Below are 22,321 nucleotides of genomic sequence, written 5' to 3' on the forward strand. Positions count from 1 at the left end.
TTGTAGAAGTGTGCAGTCTTAGCGGGATATGAAGGTCGAGTGAGTGCTGATTGTGTTTGGTCTTGTGAGTAATGGTGAGGGACTTATGTAGGATTCTGAAGCTTATGGGGAGCCAGTGTAGATTCTTGAGGATGGGTGTGATGTGAGCTCCTCGGTTGGTGTTTGTCAGAATTCTGGCGGCCGCATTCTGGAACATCTGAAGGGGTTTGGTGGTAGAGGCGGGGAGACCCAATACGAGGGCGTTGCAGTAGTCTATCTTGGAAAATAGAGTGGCCTGGAGGACCGTCCTGAAGTCATGGAAATGGAGGAGTGGTTTAAGTCTTTTTAGAATTTGTAATTTGTAGAAACAGTCCTTGGTTGTATTGTTGATGAATTTCTTTAAGTTCAGACGGTTGTCTAGTATCACTCTGAGGTCTCTTACTTGGGTGACCATGGTGGTAGAAGAGGTCGGCAGTGAAAATTCATTGTGATCAGGGGAGATGAGGAGGAGTTCGGCCTTGGCTGAGTTGAGGACTAGATTAAGGCTGGTGAGGAGGAGGTTAATAGAGTGGAAGCAGCTTTCCCAGAACTTGAGTGTTTTGGGTAGGGATTCTGTTATAGGGATCAGAATCTGCACGTCATCGGCGTATAGGAAATGCTTTAGGTTTAGGTTAGATAGCAGCTGGCAGAGGGGCAGCAGGTAGATATTAAAGAGAGTGGGAGAAAGTGAAGAGCCTTGAGGTACTCCTAGGGATGATTTGATGCTGGAGGATTCTTTGTTGTTTATTTTGACCTTTTAGTGTCTATTGCTGAGGAATGACTCAAACCATCTGAGGACAGTTCCAGAAATACCAATGTCTGATAGACGATTTAGTAAGATAGAGTGAGTCACTGTATCGAACGCGGCAGAGATGTCAAGAAGTATTAGTAGGAAGGAGTGTCCTTTGTCTAGGCCCATAATAAGGTAGTCTGTGAGTGAGATAAGGAGGGATTCGGTATTTAAAGATTTACGGAAACCGTATTGAGTTGGATAGAGAATTTTGTGATTGTCTAGGTAGTCAGACAACCTGGCCTGTTTGTGGCACTTGAGGAATGGAGTTTGCTATCTTGGCCGTAGGCTGTAGTCCCTAGTGAAGGTGGTCTGTGGTAATGCTGGAGATTAAGAATTGCTGTGCATTACCAAAGGGGGAAAGAACAGAGTAAACTTACCAAGTTGTGTGGAGTGCCTTCATTGTAAAGAGCCAGAATGAACTACAGCACGGCGGCTACTATTATTGAAGTGTGAAAAGGAAAGAGAACAATTCATGATGGCTAGGAAATAAAGGTACCCACCCTTAGCCTCAGGTCTAGGCCAAACGATGATAGTAGAAAACTGCCCTGATGCAGCTATAGACCAAGGTGACCCCGACTAATGGACCCACTGCAGCAGGAGACAGACCACAGTATTAAGAGGAAGAGATACAGTGTTGTGGACCGCTGAAGATTAAAAGGAGATGATGCTCTAGTATGTTTATGTCACAAACCTATATTTAAACGGTGAATTTACAAAGAGCAGCCTAAAAAGACTTCAACTAAGCCGCCTGAGCTGAGTCCAGGCACAGAGGGAAGCTCTTATTTCAGGGTTTCCCAAACCTGCTGAGGACCCTACACCCAGTCGGGTTTTCAGGATATCCAAAATGAATATGCATGAGAGATATTTGCATATAGTAAGTCTATGGTATGCAAATTCATCTTATGTATATTCATTGTGGATATCCTAAAAATCCTTCTGCCTGTGGAGGCCCTAGTTTGGGAAGCCCTGTTCCACTTGGCAGGCTGTCATAACAGGGATTTTCAGCCCAGTCTTCCGGCCAAGCCCAGCTAGTGATGAATATGCATGAGATTGCCATAAAACGGCGCAGTGCATGCAAATGGAATTTATGCATATTCATTGGATATATCCTGGCTAGGCCTGTCCTGAGGACTGGGTTGGGGAATCCCGGAGTTACTGTAAACTCCACGGCACCCACACGCAGGCACGATCATGCTCTGGCGTGCGGAAGGGGGCGCAGGACTACAAGTTCCATCATACAGCGGTTGTGGGGGAGGCGGGCCAAGCTCGAAGACGTTTTCTGACGCCTTTATGTCAGGGATGCTACGATAGGCCCATTCGGCAGCCTTTCCTGTGCAGGAGAGGGGGGGGGAAAGGCGCTGCTGATTGGCTCTCGTGCTACTCTCTCCTCGTTACGTCAGTGCTGTGGCGTCTATTAACCTTCGTGGTATGGGCGGGTCCGACTCTTCGCGGATCTCGCGCGATGTTATGCTGTTGATAGTCGATACATGCGCCGAAGGGGCGTGGCAAGAATGAGTGCATCTCAGTCACTGGCTACCGCGGCTGTCTGTTTTAGTGTAGGCGGGTTCGACTCCTCACAGGTCTCGCGTGACGTTGCGCCGCTGGCAGTCGATCCATGTCCGAGAGGGGCGTGGCTGAGAAGAGTCGGCCTCAGCCGTTGGCTGTAGCGCCTGTCAGTCGCGGACTAATTGCCAATCGATATGTCCAATCGGTGTCGGGGCGGGGCTGGGGGCGGTGGTGTCAGTGTGCCGCGGCGTTCGGGATCCGTCGGCGCAGGGAGGAGCCGATACCGGGCCGATACCCGCGGGTATCGGACCCGCCCACCGCGAAGCCCAGCCCCCGATACCTGAGGTAAAGTGGCGTTTGGCCGGGTATCATCCCCTCCTTCGGGTAAATAGCACTTCTCACTCATTACCTTCCCCTTATCGGTAACAGAACGCCCTCTCCCCGGGTCCTTGATTACCGTCCCCTTATCGGGTAACAGTACTCCCTTTCCCCGAGTAATATTACTTCTCGGTTGCGTTCCCCGTATCGGGCAACAGTTATCCCTCTCCCGGGTGATATTACTTCTCGGTTGCCTTCCCCTTATCGGGCAACAGTACTTCCGCTCCCCGGGTAATATTACTTCTCGGTTGCCTTCCCCTTATCGGGCAACAGTACTTCCGCTCCCCGGGTAATATTACTTCTCGGTTGCCTTCCCCATTTCGGGTAACAGTACTCCCTCTCCCCGGGTGATATTACTTCTCGGTTGCCTTCCCCATTTCGGGTAACAGTACTCCCTCTCCCCGGGCAATATTACTTCTCGGTTGCCTTCCTCTTAGCGGGTAACAGTACTCCCTCTCCCCGGGCAATATTACTTCTCTGTTGCCTTCCCCGTATCGGGTATCAGTACTCCCTCTCTCCGGGTAATATTACTCCTCAATTGCATTTTTCCATTTCGGGTAACAGTACTCCCTCTACCTGGGCAATGTTACTTCTTGGGGAAGTGTTGGGTAACAGTACTACCTCTCCGGTCACCTTTATTTATTTAAAATCTTTTCTATACCGTTGCTAAGTTATATACCATTGCAACGGTTTACATGTAGGCACATAATGTAGGTAAAAGCGTACTATAGTACATTCTAACAGGTGCCTTGTCGGGTAATATTACTCGCCAATCCTTTCTTGGGTAGCGTAACCCCCGAGTAATAATATTCCCCAGTTAGCTCCTCCCCTTCTCGAGTAACATTACTCTTCCCCCAGTTACTATTCCCCCCCCCCCCCCTTTCTGGTTAACATTTCCCTTTCACTAGTTATCACCTCCTCCCTTCCCTAGATATAGTTTTGCCATTCCAGTAGAGAGGGGGTGCCAGCATGGCCATTTGGCTAGGGCCTACAATGTTCAAGGGGCCTACTTTTGTTGGGCAAAATAAATAAATAAAAAAAAGCAGCTAACTATATCTATTTCTAACATATATAAATACAAATTTCAATTGTAATTGAAGAATTTGCTAACAAAAAAGCTTGTAAAGCCGCCTTAAATAAATAAACATTGTTTGGGAAAGTTAGAAAACAATTTCTCTTATTAAGTATCACATCAGAACCTTACATAGGGGCCTACTTTTCTTAGCGGGCACGGGCCTAATTCCTGCTCTCTCTGGCCCTGCGTTTTACCATATACTATCAACTCTCTCCCCAAATATCCCCTTCCCCCCCCCACCCCGGACATCAACTTTCCCTTCCCTAGGTTACAGTATTCTGTGGATATTACCTCCCCTGTCCCCAGGTAACATCTTGCCTTTATGATAATACTATCCTCATGAAAATACTATTTCCTCCTCTTTGTATTATCTTCTCCCCACTTCCCTTACTGGATATTACCTCCCTTCCTCCCTAGGTATTGTTTCACCCTTTACATGATAACACCTCCTTCTTCCCCAAGAAACATCCCTCCACTCTAGATATCAGCTACTCCTGCCCGAAGTAACGTCCCTCCACTCTAGATATTAGCTACTCCTTCCTCAAGTAACGTCCCTCCACTCTGGATATCAGCTACTCCTTCCCCAGGTAACAATATTCCTCTGTGGATATTACTTCCTGTGCATCTGTAATAGCACCCCTAACACTATTGCCATGGAAACATTGCTTCTCCCCTTGGTGAGTATCGCCTTTTCCCCCTACTGTGTCGATAAAACCACTCTCTATCCCAGTATCAGCTCCCTGATACCTGGGGAGTATCTCCTCCCCAGGTACCGACTTATTTTTCCTCCATCTGCTTGATTTACCCTGAATACCAGCACCTTTTTTTTTTCCCCAGAAAGATAGCACGGATCTCTGTCCTAGGTAGCACCTTCCTCTCCCCCACTCAGGTAACCCCACTTGCACTATCTCCAGATATCACTTTCAATTAGTTTCACTCAATTTATCCCTCATCTTTCCAAATAAAATATCAAGGTGAGAGTACAACCTTGGGCAACATCTCCTCCGTCTCTGGCAGTCATCTCTTCCCTCTCTTCTCTAGGTAACACTTCAGTCTCCCCCCCGCCCCTTCCTCAGGCATCACCTTCTCTCTACTGGTAACGTCTCCCATATATCGAGTTCTCCCATCCCAGGGTAGCATCTTTCCTTCCTGGGTAATATCAACTAATCCTCTTTTTCAAGCAATTCCTCCACTCATACCCTACCACCTTTCCCCTTCCCAGGTAACATCCTGCCTCCTTCCTCTTCTCATCTCGGAATGACATCACCACCTTCCTGCTCCCCCCCCCCCCCCCCCCCCCGCATTACCCAATCAACACCTCTGACCCTTCAGGCATTACTCCTCACTCTCTTCAGGTATCATCAAGTAACAACTTTCCTATTTATCATCACTCTTCCTCCAAATACAATTCATTCTGGGTAACATTACTACCTATTCGTTTCTGGGTATCCCCAAGTGTTGTCACGCTTTCCCCCCTCTGGATGTCGAGTCTTGCCTCCTCTCTGTGCCTGGGTAACAGCCTCCCACGGGGTATCACTCCCTCCCCCCACTTTTTCCCTCATGCTCACCTCCCCACTCTGGACATCGCCCAGCCCTGCCACATATCTACGGTATCACCCCCACTGGGTATGACCCACCCCCTACCAGTATCACTCTTTCTGCTTTTACCATTGGCACTCCTTGGGATGTTGGGCAAGGCATTTTATCTCCCATTCATGAATATCACCTACTCCTCTCCCTGCTATCATCCCTTCTCACTGCCGGGTGTACCCAGCAAGTATCACATCCCACATGCTGGCTATTGCCTCTGAGTAGGTTCCCCACTCAGCCAGTCCCTGCTGGGTATCACCCATCAGATGTATCCCTTTCCAGCCTCCTCCCAACGTGTCACCCTCTCTTCCCTCTGCAAGTTATCACCCACCTCCCCGGCAGTGGGTAGATGTTATCATTCAAGCCCTCCTGTTGTAGGTAAGAAGGTCGTCATGCTTTCTCAAGCAGCCTGCCTCCACTTGACTCCTTCCCCTACCTGGGAGAAATGTTGTTGACTGTCCCTATTCTTGGGCAATATTAATTCACCAGCACAGTACATAAGAACATAAGGCTTGCCATACTTGGGTCAGACCAAAGGTCCATCAAGCTCAGTATCCTGTTTCCAACTGGCCAAACCAGGTCACAAGTACCCGGCAGGATCCCAAGGGGTAGAGAAATTCCAAGCTGCTTATCCCAGGATTAAGCAGTGGATGTCTGCAACTCTGCCTTAATAATGGTTCATGGACTTTTCCTCCAGGAACTTGTTCAAACCTTTTTTTAAACGTAGCTACACTAACAGCTTTCACCACATCCTCTGGCAATGAATTCCAGAGCTTAATTATGCAATGAGTAAAAAAAGTTATTTTCTCTTATTAGTTTTAAATGTATCACCCAGTAACTTCATTGTGTCTCCCTTGTACTTTTTGAAAGGGTAAATAACCGATTCACATTTACCCGTTCTATTCCCCCCCCCCCCCCCCCCAGCCGTCTCTTCTCCAAGCTGTTAGAAGAAATCCCATTTGTCATCTCCCCTTGACTTTCCTCTCCTTTAGGGCATAATTGTTAAGGTCCTTAAGTCTCAACTTATAGCGCCTCTTTATAGTGCAGGTGTTCTGGAGAGGAGCTACCAAAATACTTTTGGGTCTAGAACAAAAGCTCCACGAGCTGAGGCTTAAGGATGTGACTATATAGAGACCGGGGCTTTCAAATATCTCCAAGGTATCAACAACACCTAAGAAGTTCCAGGAATCCTGATAAGGAGGATAGACTCGGTGGCCGTGGCAGGGAGCATTGTTTTCACGGAAAGGGGGGCGAACGCCTGGACTGCGGTACCAGGCAGGGTCCTGATATGTGAAGAGCGAAGAGGTAGCCAGAGCATGGCCTGCGTGAACAATTCAGTGACGAGTAATGGGGCTGCTGGCCCTCTCGGCAGAGTGGGTGATCGGAGATGTTAGATGTCCTAGCGGGCCAGCAGGAAGCCACGCCGCCGGCTCTGTCTGGCTGGCTTTGTTTCTCCGGCTGGCAGCTGGAATAGATCCTTCCCAGGATGGACAGGAATAACTGGGCAGACTGCATGGGCTAGCTGGCCTTTTCCTCGCCTCTGTTAATTAATATAGTATCCAGTTATTTTATTCATGTGTCTTAGGCAATGGGGACTTTTGTGTGCTCTTCCTGACATGGGGCCAGAGTGGTATTTCCACTGCCCCTTCCCTATATGAGTATAGGATGGTGGGGGCTGAAAATGACTTTCCTGAATATACATTTGGAATCTTGTGTACAGTCCTGGAGACCGCACCTTCAGAAGGATAGGAACAGGATGGAGTCGGTGCAGAGGGGGCTACTAAAATGGTCAGTGGTCTTCATTCTAAAGCACATGGGGATAGACTTAAAGATCTAAACCTGTACACCCTAGAGGAAAGGCGAGATAGGGGAGATATGATAGAGACATTCAAATATCTCAAAGGTTTCCATGCACAGGAGCTGAGCCTTTTCAATAGAAAGGAGGCTCTAGAACGAGGGGTCATGAGATGAGGGTAAAAGTGGGTAAACTCAGGAGTAGTCTTAGGAAATATCTCTTCACAGAGAGGGTGGTGGATGAATGGAACGGCCTCCCCGTGGAGGTGGTGGAGACAAAAACAGGATCTGAATGCAAGAAAGCTTGGGATAAACCCGGGGAGTGGAAGGGATTGCAGCTGGTGTGGATGGGCAGACTAGATAGGCTTTTTCTGCCGTCACATTTGTACGTGTCTATGTTTCATTTTCTTAGCGTGCAGACAGATGGACTCAGGACCATGGATGGAGACGGAGCAAGCTGATGTCACAGTATATGTACTCCCGCACGATTGGTTTACTGGTCCTCTTGTGGGGCAGTGTGTTCAGGGGTTTACTGGAAAGGGTTCATCCAGTCCCTAGATTGGGGTACATACATTTATTACCTGAGTTCAGCGTTTCCTGTTGGTTGAGTACAGTTCTGGTTATCTGTGTTTAATCAAGATTTTTGCTAGCCTGTCCACAGTTGCTTTTGGAGAGAATGCTGGCAGGCTGATGTCACTGCAGGATTATATGTACTGTGACGTCAGTTTGCTCTGTCTCCATCTGCTGGCAGAGGTGCATAACCCACTGGGCCTGAGTCCATCTGTCTACACACTAAGGAAAACGAAATTACCAGGTAAGTACTCATTTCTCCTTGTTCCGGAACCAGGTTGGTGTATTACGTTCATGTGCCCTGTGGTTCTGTATGCTAGCATCTGCTCTCTGTCCGTCGTGTTCCAACTCGAATGTGGGCTCCTTGCAGGTACCAGGACGTTGGATAAGACATGCAGGTAGCGGAGGACGCCTGTGCTCAGATGGAAGATGAGTTACTTTGTAAGTGGATTCTTCCTGTCGTCTTTCTCCCTTGTTTACCTGCATTTGGTAGGGGACCCAGAGAGGCTGGGGAGGGCTCTGGTGTTTGTCTCCTAAGAGAGGGGTGGGGGGAGTGTGTTGGCATAACGCTGAGGCAGATCAGCCAAGAGCAGCTTGGGACTTCAAATCCCAGAATACTCTGGGCCAAGAGAGAGGGAATGGGGGCTGCCTTAGGTTCTTCGTGGTGGTGCCTTTTTTTTTTTAATTAGCAGGACCTGAGGACTGGACGCTACTCACACTGTCCTGAGTGTGGTTGTGCATCCACTCCGTGGAAGGGTTTGCAGGACTGTAGCTTTGGGGTACTCTTTGGGTTCAGGCCTGTGGGAGTCACTGCTAGAGAAGATACTTGGGGTTCAGGTATTTGCCAGTGCTTGGTGAGGCTTGTGACCCTGCCTGTCTCCTTTCCTCTTCCTCTTCCCAGTTTGCGAGGACTGTCGCTTGTACTACCGGGACTCCTGCCCTCAGCATGGGGCACCGACCTTTATCCTGGACACGCCGGTTCCGGAGAACGTGCCGTCCCGAGCTCTGCTTTCCCTGCCCGAGGGGCTAGTTGTCAAGGAGCGCCCTCAGGGAGGCTTTGGGGTTTGGTGTACCATCCCGGTCATCCCTCGGGGCTGCATCTTTGGGCCGTACGAAGGGGACGTCCTGGTGGACAGGAACGAGTGCACTGTGTACTCCTGGGCGGTAAGAGCACGCGCCGTAGCCAGCTTCCTTCCCACCTCCACTCTCCCCTTCTGCCCCCTCCCCCCCCCTGCTCACCTCTCCGTGTCTCCTCCTCCCACCGGATATACTATGTTAATAATTCGCCTAGGATAAATCTCTGATTAAGTCTCTCTACTCTATGGTTTTTAGTTGATTATTTTATCACTCTCCAGTTGTTATCGTTTTTAAAATCTCTCCTGTCTTCCATCGCCCATGTTTTTTGCTCCCTGTTTAATGTAACTTTACCTTCTACTTAGTTGTTAAATGGTTTCCCCTGTTCTAATGTAAACCGGTATGATAAGACCTCATCTTGAGTATCGGTATAGTAAAAGAATTTAAATAAATAAATAACTTCAGAAGGTGTGAATGCTTTCATGTTTCTCTGGGTGGCTTGAGTCAAGAGGTCAGGGACAAGAGGGTGAAAAAGGCAAACTAGAAACAGGGTCAGAAGTAATCTGAGGGGTCTGGTTAATCATGGCATAACCCTGGGCCCAGCTTAAGCATCTCTTGATGCTTAAGCTGGGCCCAGACAGAGCACGTTTAACCATTCCATCTGTGAAAACAGCAAGACTTACCCAAGTTAGAGAACGGGCACTATCTCTAGCCGGCCCCGCATTATGAAACTCCATGCCCCTTGACATAAGACTTCAGAGTAATCATAAACTTTTCAAAACACAACTGAAAACCTGGCTTTTCAATCAAGCTTTCAAGAAAGAGAATGAAACAGGCAATTAAACAAGGATAAGCGGCATAGAGCACACAGCGCTTAATTACCTCATTTTAACTGTAACCAACCATCAGGATGAATTGCTACCAAACTCAATTCCCCATGTGGATTTCTTTAAATGTAAACGCCTTATCATATACCATATTATTCATAATATTATTTGTTACTGAATATTAATGGCACCACCTATGTAAATTATGATCCACTTTTTTCTTTGATACAGGTGCCCTATTGTAAACCGTTTATGATGGTAAATAACTTAATGACGGTATAGAAAAACTCTTAAATAAATAAAATTGCTTCTCAGGTTCGGGAGAATGGATCCTATTTCTACATTGATGCATCGGATGAGTCCAAGTCCAGCTGGATGAGGTGAGCAGCACTGCTTTAAACTTTCCTTCCTCTTATTAACTTTCTCATTTTTTTTTCTTCTTTTTCTTGTGGCCCTCTCTCACTGGCGCCATCTGTCTCCTCTCCCTCACGTGGCCCTCTCTTACGGGCGCCGCCTGTCTTCGCTCCATCTCGAGGCCCTCTCTCTTGGGCGCCGCCTGTCTCCTCTCCATCTCGTGGCCCCATCTGTCTCCGCTCCATCTCGTGGCCCCCTTTCATGGGGGCCACCTGGCTCCTCTCTTGGGTGCCATGCTCTCTCTCACGGGTGCCGCTTGTCTCTCCTCCGTCTCGTGGTCCTCTCTCATGGACGCCACCTGTCTCCTCCTTTCTCTTATTCTCGCGTATGCCCCTTGCTGTCTCCTCCTCTCTTGCAGTTCCCGTTCATACCCCAGATCAGTCCAGATGCCTGGGTTTTGCATCCCTACCAGCAGCTGGAGACAGAGAAGAAAAGCTTTACCGAGCCTATAGTACTTAGGCAATGTGTCACCTGCAGTCCCTCAGTATTTCTCTGTCTCCAGCAGATGATAGAGGTGTAAAGCACCTGCAGTCTGAGATAAAAACAAAAAAAAAGAGTGAAAAAGTAGTAGTTGGATTTGCTCCCAGGGGTGTTAGGACCTAAGAGGGCAAGCAGGGGGTTGAAACCTGGTGGTCCGGTTCCCTCTGTCCCCGTATAGTTCCTCCCGATGGCTCACTAGAGAGGACCAGCGCAGGGAAGTACTGATTTTATTCTTCCCTTTGGGGGCTGAGTTCATTGTCTCATGTGATAGCTGTGCCATGGAAAAAAGACAAAAAAGAACTTAGGCCCAGGAGCTGTGTGTCAGCAGGTCCCGGGGACATTCAGTGTGGTATCGGTAGGCCAGCCCCTTTGGCTCAGGAGATGTGCGGGTGTAGGAGCACGTTGTCGGCTGGCTCAAGGAGCAGCGGAGAAGACTCTGCAACGCGTGCATTCCACATAATGGCTGTTTCAGAGTGCGTGAAGCACTGCTGTCAGGAGGAGAGGGCAGCTCTGGTGTGGGTAATTCTGCCAGGGAGGGCAGGTGCATGATGCGATCGGCAACAGGCCTGGATTTTCAGGTCAGTGTGGGAACGGGCAGCCATTTTGGAGGCCTGTGCAGGGCAGGCCAGAGGAGATCCTTCATCCTCCCCTGACCTGGCCTGCCCTCCCTGCACAGGCCTCCAAAATGGCTGCCCGTTCCTGATGAGGAATTGGAGGGGCGTGGAAGGTTCTGAGGCCGCAGAAGCTTTATCCACAGACCTTGTGCTTTTGCTACACAAGGCCTTCTTTGCAAAGAAGGAGGCGAGGAAAAAGCATTCTCACTCACATAGTCCTACTCGGAGAGTTAAGGCTAAGGTGAGGAATCCTCAGGAGGGCAAAAAGGTGCCCAAGTGCACGGCTGTTCTGGGAAGGTGGCCACTTAGTGCATCGTAAGGAATTGGAGCTTTCAGATGCAAACGGGGATCTGCCTGTAGGCACTCTGGACAGTGATGCTTATGCAAGGTCCTTGGACCCTGAGGAGGTGTCAGCAGCGGAGGGAGATGGCTCTTAAGGTGACTGGACTCTTTAGAAGAAAGGAGCTATTTCCTTTCATTCCGTAAGGATCTAGGGATAAAGGTGCCGCAGGAAGAGTTGGATCGTGAAGGAGCAGATCCGGTCGTGGATGGGCTTCGAGGGCCAGCAAAGAATTTGCTGATCCACAAGGTGGTTAAAAAGCTGGTGTTACAGGAGGGAAAGACTTCTGAAGCCAGGCTTAAGATGGTGAGAGCTATGGCAAGGCTGTACCCCTGAACGGAAGATGTGCTGGAACTACTATAGCTGCCGAAGGCGGAAGTGTCTGTCTCGGCTGTGACTAAGAGGATCACTCTATTAGTGGTAGGGTCAGCAGCAGTTTCCTGGAACGTGCCTGTTTGTTGAGCAGCATCTGGTGAAGGGATCTTCAGCATCCTCATATTCAGGGTCTGCCAAGCAAGAAGAGCGCTCATATGATTTGCTCCGCATGTTGATGAGAAATATGGTGGTATCGGCTAGGCGACTCCTGTGGCTGAGAAATTGGTCAGCAGACGTTTGGTCCAAGTCGCAACTGGGAAGTCTCCCCTTTAAGGGCAAACTCCTATTTAGAGAGGACCTGGAGCAGTTGGTCAAGCAACTGCTCCAGGGCATAGGTTGCCAGAGGATAAACCCAAGGAGGGGCCAAGAAGAATTTTCCCCCCAGGTCAAGATTCAGGGATTTGAGGAGAAGGTCTTGATGTTCTGGTTCTCTGGTGGCCACCAAGAATTCTGCTGTATGTCTTTCCTCCCTGGCCTCTCATAAGAAGAGTACTCTGACATATTGAGACTCACCACTAAGTGATCTTACTGGTCGCATCGACTATGGTTGGCAGACCTGATAAATCCTAGCGGTAGACGAGCCTCTAAGGTTCGGACATCAAGGTCCCATTTTCTTGAATCAGGTGGCTTGCTTTTGTCTCGCAGCCTGGCTTTTGAAAGGCTACTCGGAGGAGGTCATTACTACTTTGCTGCAGGCTAGGAGACGATCCACTTTGTTGGCTTATGTTCGGGTGTGGAAAGTGTTTGTTTGAGGCACGGGGCCTTGCAGAGGGCGTGGGACTGTTGCAGGCTTTAATGTCTTGCATCTGAGCCTTTTTGCAGAATGGCCTTAAAGAAAGGGCTTTGGTTCAATTCCTTAAGGGTCCAGGTAGCAGCCCTAGGCTGTTTTAGGGGTAAGGTGCAAGGCATGGCCTTGGCTTTGCATCCGGATGTGATTCGTTTTCGGTGGGGGTGGGGGGGGGGGTGTAAAACATTTGTGACCTCCGGTGCGGTAGATTGTACCTTCATGGAATCTGAGTTTGATGCTGAAGGTCCTTTGCGGTTCACCTTTTGAGCCCTTGAGAAAGGCAACATTGAAGGTCTTAATGTTGAAGTTGTTTTTTCTGGTGGCGGTCTGTTCAGCCGGACGGATTTCGGAACTTCAGATCTTGCCGTGTCGGGAGCCTTGCCTTCAGTTTACTGAGGATGGGGTGTCATTGCGATCCATTCCTTCCTGCCTGCCAAAGGTAATATCTACTTTCATCTTAGACGGTGGAGCTTCCCTCCTTTAGGGGCCTGGATTCGGATCCACGGGTAAAGGAATTGCACATATTGGGGGTTCGACAGGGGTTGTTGCGCTGTTTGAAGATGACTAATAACTTCCATCGTTCAGATCATTTTTGTTCTCTTTGGAGGAGCAAAGAAAAGAAATAGAGCGTCTAAGGTGACCATGGTGAGATGGCTCAAGGAGGCCGTTGCGTTGGGCTTATGTCTGCAAGGGGCTTTCGGTGCCTGAGGGGCTATGAGCCCCATTCGACCAGGGCGCAGATAGCTTCCTGGGCCGAGTGTCAGTTGGTGACCCCCCAAGAAATTTGTCGGGCGGCAACTTGGTCGTCTTTGCACACGTTCGTGAGATATTACTGCCTGGATGTGCGAGCGCCACGAGAGCGAGGGGTTTGGTGAGAGTGTGTTGCGAGTGGGTCTTTCAGGGTCCTGCCCAGTATAGGGAGGCTTGGGTACATCCCAGTGGTCTGGAATGATCTGGGTATGAACAGAAAAGGAAAATTGGTTCTTAGCTGCTAATTTTCGTACCTGAAATACCACAGCTCAGTCCAGAGTCCCGCCCTCTCTGGAAAGCCTGCTCATTTCTCTGCTGTGGTTTTTAGGTTCGGATAATCCATGCAGTTATGTTAGTTCATTGATGGCGTTGGTTTGCTCGTGTTTTCAAACTCCAAGTTGAACAATAGCAGGCAAGAACTCATTTTCCTCCCTCTCTCCATCCGTCTCCTCCTGTAGTCTCTCTCCTTCAATTTTTTTTTTCTCTTTCCTGTGATTGTAACCTTTGGATTTTCTGTCCTCTGTGACTCTTTTCATTCGAGAATTATAATTAAATACTTGACCATGAGGCTGTTGTCTGATGCAGTAATTACAAGATAGATTAAGCTTGAAAGTTTTAGGAAAACAAAATCCCCACCCTATTGTAGGTCCACAACCAAAAACCTGAGGGGTCCTCAGAGTTTAGTGGTTTGTCCTCGCAGTACAGAGGACACATTTTGAAAAGTAGGTTATGCAGGTAAAGTCAGGGGTGGAAAAGTGCCTGTCCCTTCTGCAGGCGGGTGCCACAAAGAGCCAGGGTCCTGGGGCACATGGGGACTTCTCTCTGTTCTCTGTGTCGCCAACCCGGCCCCTGAATTGCGCGCGTCCCCGTTTGAATATTCCTTTGCCGCAGGCCCGTGGGTCCAAAGCATGGTGCCCAGGTAGGCCCGCGAGCCCTCAGCAAATCCAAGAACTTACACCAAACAGAGGGAGGGACAGGGAGCAGCTTCCTGTAAGATCAGCGGGCTCCACCCCGTGAAACCTTGAATTCTGCACCCAGGAAGCAGCCGTCCCCCACCTCCTGATCAGGAGCACAGATCACAGGCGGTTGTACCGTCATTCGGTACTTAGCAGGTACCTTAGAGAGAAAGTGCAGCATGTAATGCAGGCTCTTCCCTCCGAGCGCTGGAGATGCCCTTGAAACGGATCTTCTGTTTTCCAGGTACGTGGCATGTGCTTCGACGGAGGAGGAACACAATCTGACAGTGTTTCAGTACCGAGGGAAGATTTACTACCGCGCCTGCCAGCTGATTCCTTTGGGGGCTGAGCTGCTGGTATGGATCGGAGAGGAGTATGCCCGGACCCTCGGTCTCAAACTGGGTGAGCGCATCACACCTTCCAAAGCCTTTCAGCTTTTCGGCAGGCCTCGGCCCCCACCCGCTGCTGCACGCCGGGCGTCTCCCCCGCCTAGGCGTCCGTGCACGGGCGTTCTTTCCCAGGCTCCGCGCTGCCCTGCTTCGGAAGCGTCCAGCTCCGAGGACCCTGTTCTCATTGAGGCCTCTTTTCCGAGGCTTGATAGAAAAGCGACAAAAGGCAGAGCTGACACTGGGGGGAGCCGTGATCGAAACGCTACCTTTTTCTTTCTCGGATGCAAATCTTGCTGGGGGAAGGGGAAGTCTGGCGCCTGGGGGGGGGGGGGGGGGGGGGGGGAATCTCTTTACCCTGTTTTCTTGTCTCTCTATTTATTTAGTTTGGTTTTTTTACGCGGATGGTAATTCTGTTTTGGATTTTTTTTTTTTTTGTGCTTTCAGGGGAACATTTTAAGTACGAGTTTGGGGAGAAAGAGCTGCTGATGAAACTCTTTCAAGACCTGCACCTGAAGACCCGCGAGTCCCTGACAAACCGCGTTGCCTCCCACGGTCAATACCTGTGCAACGATACTGTTTCTTCTCTGATGCAGTCCCACAAACCCAGTTACCTGGCAGGCAGTCTGGGTCATCCTCCCCCTTCTTCCTCAGGCTTCCAGCTGCTGGAGGGCACGCAGAACCTGGTGAGCTTGGGCCGCGCTCAGAGCCGCTACTGGACTTTCTTTGGCTTCCAAGGTGACGCCTATGGCCGCATTTTGGACAAAACCAAGATCATCTGTAAACTGTGCGGGGTGCGGCTCTCCTACAGCGGCAACACGACGAATCTGAGGCAGCATCTGATCTACAAGCACCGCAGGGAGTACAATGAGCTGGTGGGCACCCAGGGAGCGGTGGTGGACTCGCACAAGAACACAGACTCCCTAACGCGAGACTTGGCTGTCAGGGCTGTGGCAACTCCCACCATCGGGCGGACCACCCGGGCGGTGGCTGACTTCATTGTACGGGACCTGATGCCCGTGGAGGTGATTGAAGGGGAAGGCTTCAACCAGATGCTGGCTATCCTAGATCCAAACTACAAAATCCCAGCAGCCTCATTTCTGGCTCACACCATCTTACAGGAGATGCAGCTTCAGGCCAAAGCAAAGGTGATGGAGCTGGTGAAGGGTCTACAGCAGTCTTCTGTTAGCTTGGACATCTGGAAGCACAGTGGCTCCATATCCTACCTCACACTGACAGTTCACTATGTAGATGAAGGGTTTGACTCCAGGAACAAGGTCTTGTCCAGCAGGGCTGTGTCGGATGAACTGTCGGTGGAAAACTTGAAGATGGTCCTGATGGACATTGCCAATGAATGGGGGATTCGAGAAAGCACGTCTTATGCTGTTGGGCTCAACAGCCCTGCAGTCAAGCTAGCTGCAGCTAGGCTCGGCTGGAAGTCATTACCTTGTGTGGGGCAGGTGCTAAAGGGCTGTATTGAAGCAGTGCTCCAGCACCCTACCATCCAGGCTACCCTGGACAAGTGTCGCAGGCTGGTGGCCACCATTTTCTCCTTGACCCCACAGTGTGAGGAACTGTCCACGCAGGAGCCGGTTCTGAAGGTCCATCTGAAAATGTTCCTTCGTGATGGGACCAAGTGGTACAGCATTTATAGCCTCTTGCAAAGCATGGTGGATCACTCAAAGTTCCTCACAGGTTTGAGCATGACCCTGAATGAGAAAGAGATCACCCTGCATCAAGAGGACTGGTCAGTTCTCCAGGATGTTGTGGATATCCTCAAACCTTTGGCCATTGCTACCTCAACATTCACCAAAGATCACTTTGCCGGGTTGTCCCTGGTGAAGCCAGTCATCACCAGCCTTCTCTATAAACACTTGGCGCCCAACGACTGGGACTCTGAGTTTTCCCAGAATATCAAGAAGGCTGTTCACGAGGACCTGAGCTTCAAATATTCAGACAGTGAGGTCAACCAGGTGCTCAACCTGGCCTGTGCCTTGGATCCCCGTTTCCGTGGCCTGGACTTTCTCAGTCAGCCGGACCGTGTGGAGACGCTTCACTTACTGAAGTTGGAAGCATCCCATTTGGCCAAAGTCCAGCCATTGGATGGTGTTCTCAGCACCCCTGAGCCCTTGAACACGGCTCCTCCTGTCAAAAAGTCCAAGCAAGATTCAGGGATTGAGTTCCTGCTGGGGGACTTGTGCAACGTGAGAAATTCTTCTAGCAGCTCAGTGAACCAACAGGCGGAGCAGGAGATCAGCAGCTTTCAGACCAGTGAGGCCTCATCGCTGTGCCAGGATCCCCTCCAGTGGTGGAAGATGCATCACACCCAGTACCCACTTCTGGCTCGTGCTGCCCGCAGGTTGCTGGCTGTACCTGCCACGTCTGTGCCCACCAGTTGGCTCTTTACTGACGCTGGTGTGGGCAGTTTACAAGAAACGCTGCGCAGTGACTCCGGAACATGTTGACATGTTGATCTTTCTGAACGGGAATCGGTCAGTTCTATGAAGTGGAAGGGCTCTTCTGTGCCTCTTCCCTCTTCTCGTAGCATCCTCCCTCCAAGGGGCCCTTTTGACTCCTCTGGGTCAGATCCAGCGCTTCCCCTAACCTGCCTTCTCCATTGGAGAGGACATGAGCAGCATCCATCCCTAAGCACACCCCAATCTACCCCACTTATACTAGCTAACGTCTCGATAGGCCATGGGATTGAGTTAGTATTGAAGTTGTTAAGGAAGATTTGATGAGCTATGGTCTACTCTGGGTTTCATCCTCCCTCATAAAGATTTCGTCTAGAAACTGGGTTAAGTCATTGCCCAGAGTTCTCTTCCGGGTGGAGAGTGCCACTTGCTCTTTCCATTCTGGACTCGCGCGATAGATTGCTCCAACATATAGCAAGCTGTTGACCAGAAGGGTCTCTAGTGCCAGGTGGGTGGGGTGGGGGGGGGGGGCTCCCATGCTGCTGCCGCCTTGGAGCTTGTTTGGATAATTGCCAAGTTCTTGTGGCCTGGTTTGGCCTCTGTTGGGCACAGGATGCTGGGCTTGATGGACCCTTGGTCTGACCCAGCATGGCAATTTCTTATGTTCTTAAGTGGGTAGATGCGAGTGCAGACTGGGAAGTGGGATCTGCTCTTCTCAGCTTATCCACAGACCAGATAAGCTGCCGGCCACAAGCGCTGCCACTTCTAAATTAGATCCAGGTGAAAGAAGTGAGGCGCCGTCTCCCCGTGAACGCCTGCACGACCTGGCCCTGGGGTGTTAAAGGAAGCCAGGGAGCCCAGGCTTCCTTTAACACCCTGATTGGTTCATGGAAGTTGCTGCTAAGGGTCCCTTCCTGATGTTCTTAATGTCTGAGAGTGTTTCCATTTTGGAGGAGCTGCCTGGCTGTCTCTGTAGTGGAGCCTCTGGTGAGCTTGGGCTAAAGGCATAGTTGCTATGACTTCCTCCATGCCAGCACTGTCCCAGCTGCTCACACACCCCATCTGTTTGCGAGTGTGTACAGAGCTCTGTCGGATGTGAGCTAAGTGGTTATTTGCACGAGCCTGTGCCCCCTCCCCGTTTCCTTCAGCCCTTTTGTCAGCAGATTAGTCACCATTAATGAATTGGTGCAGTTGAATTGCTTTTCTCTTCTCTAGCCTATGATCCTTTGTGGTGGGAGACGTGCTAGAACATACAGAGGAGGCTGATTACAACAAATTCTTGCAGCCAGGCAGTCACATTTTCTGGGAACGAAAGAAAGGAGCTGGAGAAGTACGAGAGTGCCCCCTCTGGTCCCGGTGAAAGCGGAGGCCCTTGTAGGCTGTGACAGTCTCGCAAAGAACGGTCCGGCAAGCTGATATTGTACCTGAGCTTTCGAGACCTCGCAGATCCCTGCTGCAGAGGTCTCGGTGGCCTTTTTAAAAGGTCTCGCTACCTAGTAAGACTCAAGAAATGCAGGAAACACATTGTACAAATCCACTATAAACTTTATTAAAAAAGGAATAATGCCTCCCCTTTATGGGAAAGCGGCATGCGACAGGAAAGTAATAATCAACTGAACAAGGACTAATTAACAGGCAATAGTGCGTTTTCTTACAGATCTTCTGTCCCTGTGCCATTAATGTGGGAGCTGGCGATGCCATCAAGTGTGCTCGCGAGAGAAGACACGATATAACTTGGAGCATGGAGATCCTAAAGCTGACAGTGTAGCACATGGAAGCGCTCTGGATTAGCAGGAGATGTGGTAGATTGGAAGTAGTTCAACTAAGTGCTTGGGTTTTTGTTTGTTTTTTACAGAAGTATGAATTGTTATAATTGTGGAATCATGGAGAACTGGCTATCATGAGGCAAGCCACAGTATGAGGTGGTAGGGCATGTTACATGGACCTTGCATTGCCAGAGAGATAGCATATGAGGGAGAAAGGTTACTGTGAGGCATGTTAGTCTGTGTTGTATGGAAGACACATTGGTAAGTTGTTTGGTAGGTAGGTTGTGAGAGGTTATATTAGATGTATGTGTTATTCTGGGGTGTGTCGTATGGAAGACGCATTGGTAAGTTGTTTGGTAGGTAGGTTGTGAGAGGTTATATTAGATGAGTATTATTCTGTGGTGTGCTCCTATGGAAGACGTGTTGGTAAATTGGTTGGTAGGTAGGTTGTGAGTTTACATAAGAACATAACATAAGAAATGCCATATTGGGTCAGACTAAGGGTCCATCAAGCCCAGTATCCTGTTTCCAACAGTAGCCAAGCCAAGTCACAAGTACCTGGCAAGTACCCAAACATTAAATAGATCACAAGCTACTATTGCTAATTAATTACTGTCAGAGCAGTTTATGGATTTTCCTCTAGGAACTTATCCAACCTTTTTTTAACCCAGTTACACTAATTGCTGTAACCACATCCTTTGGCAACGAATTCCAGAGTTTAACTATGTGCTGAGTGAAAAAGAATTTTCTTCTGTTTGTTTTAAATGAGTTACTTGCTAACTTCATGGAGTGCTCCCTTGTCCTTGTATTATCTGAGAAAGTAAATAGGAAAATTAGTTTCTTACCTGATAATTTTCATTCCTGTAGTACCAAGGATCAGTCTGGAGGGGCGGCATAACCCAGCAGTCTTGACTGATCCTGGTACATACAGGGAAAACAGATTTACATTAACTTATTCAAGTCCTTTCATGATTTTGTAGACTTCTATCATATCCCCACTCAGTCGTCTCTTCTCCAAACTGAACAGCCCTAACCCCTTTAGCCTTTCCTCATAGGGCACCCATTCCTTGCCCTTTATCATTTTAGTCGCCCTTCTCTGTACCTTCTCCAGTGTAATTATATCTTTTTTGAGGTGCGGTGACCAGAATTGCACACAGTTTTCAAGGTGCGGTCTCACCATGGAGCGATACAGAGGCAATATGTCATCTTCTGTTTTATTCGCCATTCCCTTCCTAATAATTCCTAACATTCTGTTTGCTTTTTTGATCACCACAGCACACTGGGCCGACGATTTTGATGTATTATCCACTATGATGCCTAGTTCTCTTTCCTGGGTGGTAACTCCTAAGATAGAACCTAATATTAAATGTGTGTTACTCTGAGGTGTGTTGTATGGAAGACGCATTGGTAAATTGGTTGGTAGTGAGGTTGCGAGAGGTTATATTAGATTGTGTTATTCTGGAGTATGTTGGATGGAAGATGATTTGGTAAGTCAGTCGGTTGCGAGAGGTTATGTTAGACAAGTGTGTTATTTTGGGGTGTGCTGTATGGAAAATACATTGCTAAGTTGGGTGGTAGTTAGGTTGCAAGATTAGATGATTGTTATATTCTGGGGTGTGTTGTGTGGAAGATGCATTGGTAAATTGGTTGGTAGGTAGATTGCGAGAGGTTATATTAGATGAATGTGCTATTCTGGGCTGTGTTGTAGGGAAGACGCATTGGTAAATTGGTAGGTTGCGCGAGGTTATTTTAGATGAGTTTGTTATTCTGGTGTGTTGTATGGAAGACACATTGGTAAGTTGGGTGGTAGTTAGGTTGTAAGATTAGATGAGTATGTTATTCTGGGATATGTTGTATGGAAGATGCATTGGTAAGTTGGTAGTGAGGTTGCGAGAGGTTATATTAGATGATTGTGTTATTCTGGAGTATGTTGGATGGAAGATTCATTGGTAAATTGGTTAGTAGGTAGGTTGCGAGAGATTATATTAGATGAGTATTCTGTGGTGTGCTGTATGGAAGACGCATTTGTAAGTTGGTAGGTAGGTAACCAGAAGTTATATTAGATGAGTGTGTTGATTGGAAGCTGCATTGGTAAATTGGTTGGTAGGTAGATTGTGAGAGGTTATATTAGATGATTGTGTGGTTCTGGGGTGTGTTGTATGGAAGACATGTTGCCTTGGAGTACAGTATGTGAGGTTAAGGCATGTTACAGTATGTTCAAGGTTAGATGTAAAGGTGTGGCTGTTAGCAGATAATATTAAAATTGTATTAGAGCAGACATGCCAGAGCGGGGTAGGTATGATGAAAGATGACTTAAAAACTTGAACAATGTTCGAAAGGATAGAGAAATGGTTTAATAACACAACTCGTTATTTAGGGGGAAGAAAATCCAGGGCTAAATTATCTTTCTGAAAGTAAAGAGCTAGCAGTCAAAAACAGGTAAGAGACCTGGGGATTGCAGCCGCTCAGTGTGACAGGCAGTGGGGAAAGCCTGCAAGAGAGAGAGAGAGCTGTTGGATGATCAAGGGGTTAAAGGGGCACTTAGAGAAGTTAAGGCCATCGCGGAAAGATTAAACGATTTCTTTGCTTCAGTATTTACTAAAGAGGATGTTGGGGAGATACTGGTTCCGGAGAAGGTTTTCATGGGTGATGATTCAGATCAACTGAACCAAATCATGGTGAACCTGGAAGATGTGGTAGGCCTGATTGACAAACTGAAGAGTAGTAAATCACCTGGACCGGATGGTATACACCCCAGGGTTCTGAAAGAACTAAAAAATGAAATTTCAGACCTAGTAGTAAAAATTTGTAACTTATCATTAAAATCATCCAATGTACCTGAAGATTGGAAGATGGCCAATGTAACGTATATATTTAAAAAGGGATCCAGGGGTGATCTGGGAAACTATAGACCGGTGAGCCTGACTTCAGTGCCGGGAACAATCGTGGAAACTATTATAAAGAATAACATCACAAAACGTTTAGATAGACATAGTTTAATGGGACATAGCCAGCATGACTTTACCCAAGGGAAGTCTTGCCTCACAAATTTGCTTCATTTTTTTGAAGGGGTTAATAAACATGTGGACAAAGGTGACCTGGTAGATGTAGTGTATTTGGATTTTTAGAAGGCGTTTGACAAAACCCTGCATGAGAAGCTTCTAAGAAAACTAAAAAGTCATGGGATAGGAGGTGATGTCCTTTTGTGGATTGTAAATTGGTTAAAAGACAGGAAACAGAGAGTAGGATTAAATGGTCAGTTTTTACAGTGGAAAAAAGTAAACAGTGGAGTGCCTCAGGGATCTGTACTTGGACTGGCGCTTTTTAATATATTTATAAATGATCTGGAAAGGGGTACGACCAGTGAGGTGATCAAATTTGCAGATGATACAAAGTTATTCAGATTAGATAAAT

General features: G+C 48.5%; 1 protein-coding gene across 2 annotated transcripts; it reads left to right on the forward strand.

Annotated features, from left to right (window-relative positions):
* The first annotated feature begins 2,424 nt into the window (after positions 1-2,424).
* LOC115080940 (zinc finger BED domain-containing protein 1-like) lies at positions 2,425-19,476 on the forward strand. Of its 2 annotated transcripts, none has more exons than XM_029585415.1 (6): positions 2,425-2,701; positions 8,095-8,165; positions 8,626-8,888; positions 9,941-10,005; positions 14,586-14,743; positions 15,175-19,476. In XM_029585415.1, exons 2-6 carry the CDS (start codon positions 8,117-8,119, stop codon positions 17,190-17,192), a joined length of 2,553 nt encoding a protein of 850 aa, XP_029441275.1. In that variant the 5' UTR covers positions 2,425-2,701; positions 8,095-8,116; the 3' UTR covers positions 17,193-19,476. The 2 variants fall into 2 exon arrangements, with proteins under 2 accessions (XP_029441275.1, XP_029441274.1); XM_029585414.1 differs by having other exon boundaries at positions 2,425-2,662.
* The last annotated feature ends 2,845 nt before the right edge of the window (positions 19,477-22,321 follow it).

The sequence above is a fragment of the Rhinatrema bivittatum genome, chromosome 19, assembly GCF_901001135.1.
Source record: "Rhinatrema bivittatum chromosome 19, aRhiBiv1.1, whole genome shotgun sequence".
NCBI lineage: Eukaryota > Metazoa > Chordata > Amphibia > Gymnophiona > Rhinatrematidae > Rhinatrema > Rhinatrema bivittatum.

Bases quoted from the DNA above. Each gene is read 5' to 3' on its own strand.
- LOC115080940 (XM_029585415.1), top strand. From the start codon at position 8,117: ATGCAGGTAGCGGAGGACGCCTGTGCTCAGATGGAAGATGAGTTACTT. The intron at 8,889-9,940 runs GTAAGAGCACGC...ATTGCTTCTCAG, and splicing joins GCACTGTGTACTCCTGGGCG to GTTCGGGAGAATGGATCCTA. The intron at 14,744-15,174 runs GTGAGCGCATCA...TTGTGCTTTCAG, and splicing joins GACCCTCGGTCTCAAACTGG to GGGAACATTTTAAGTACGAG.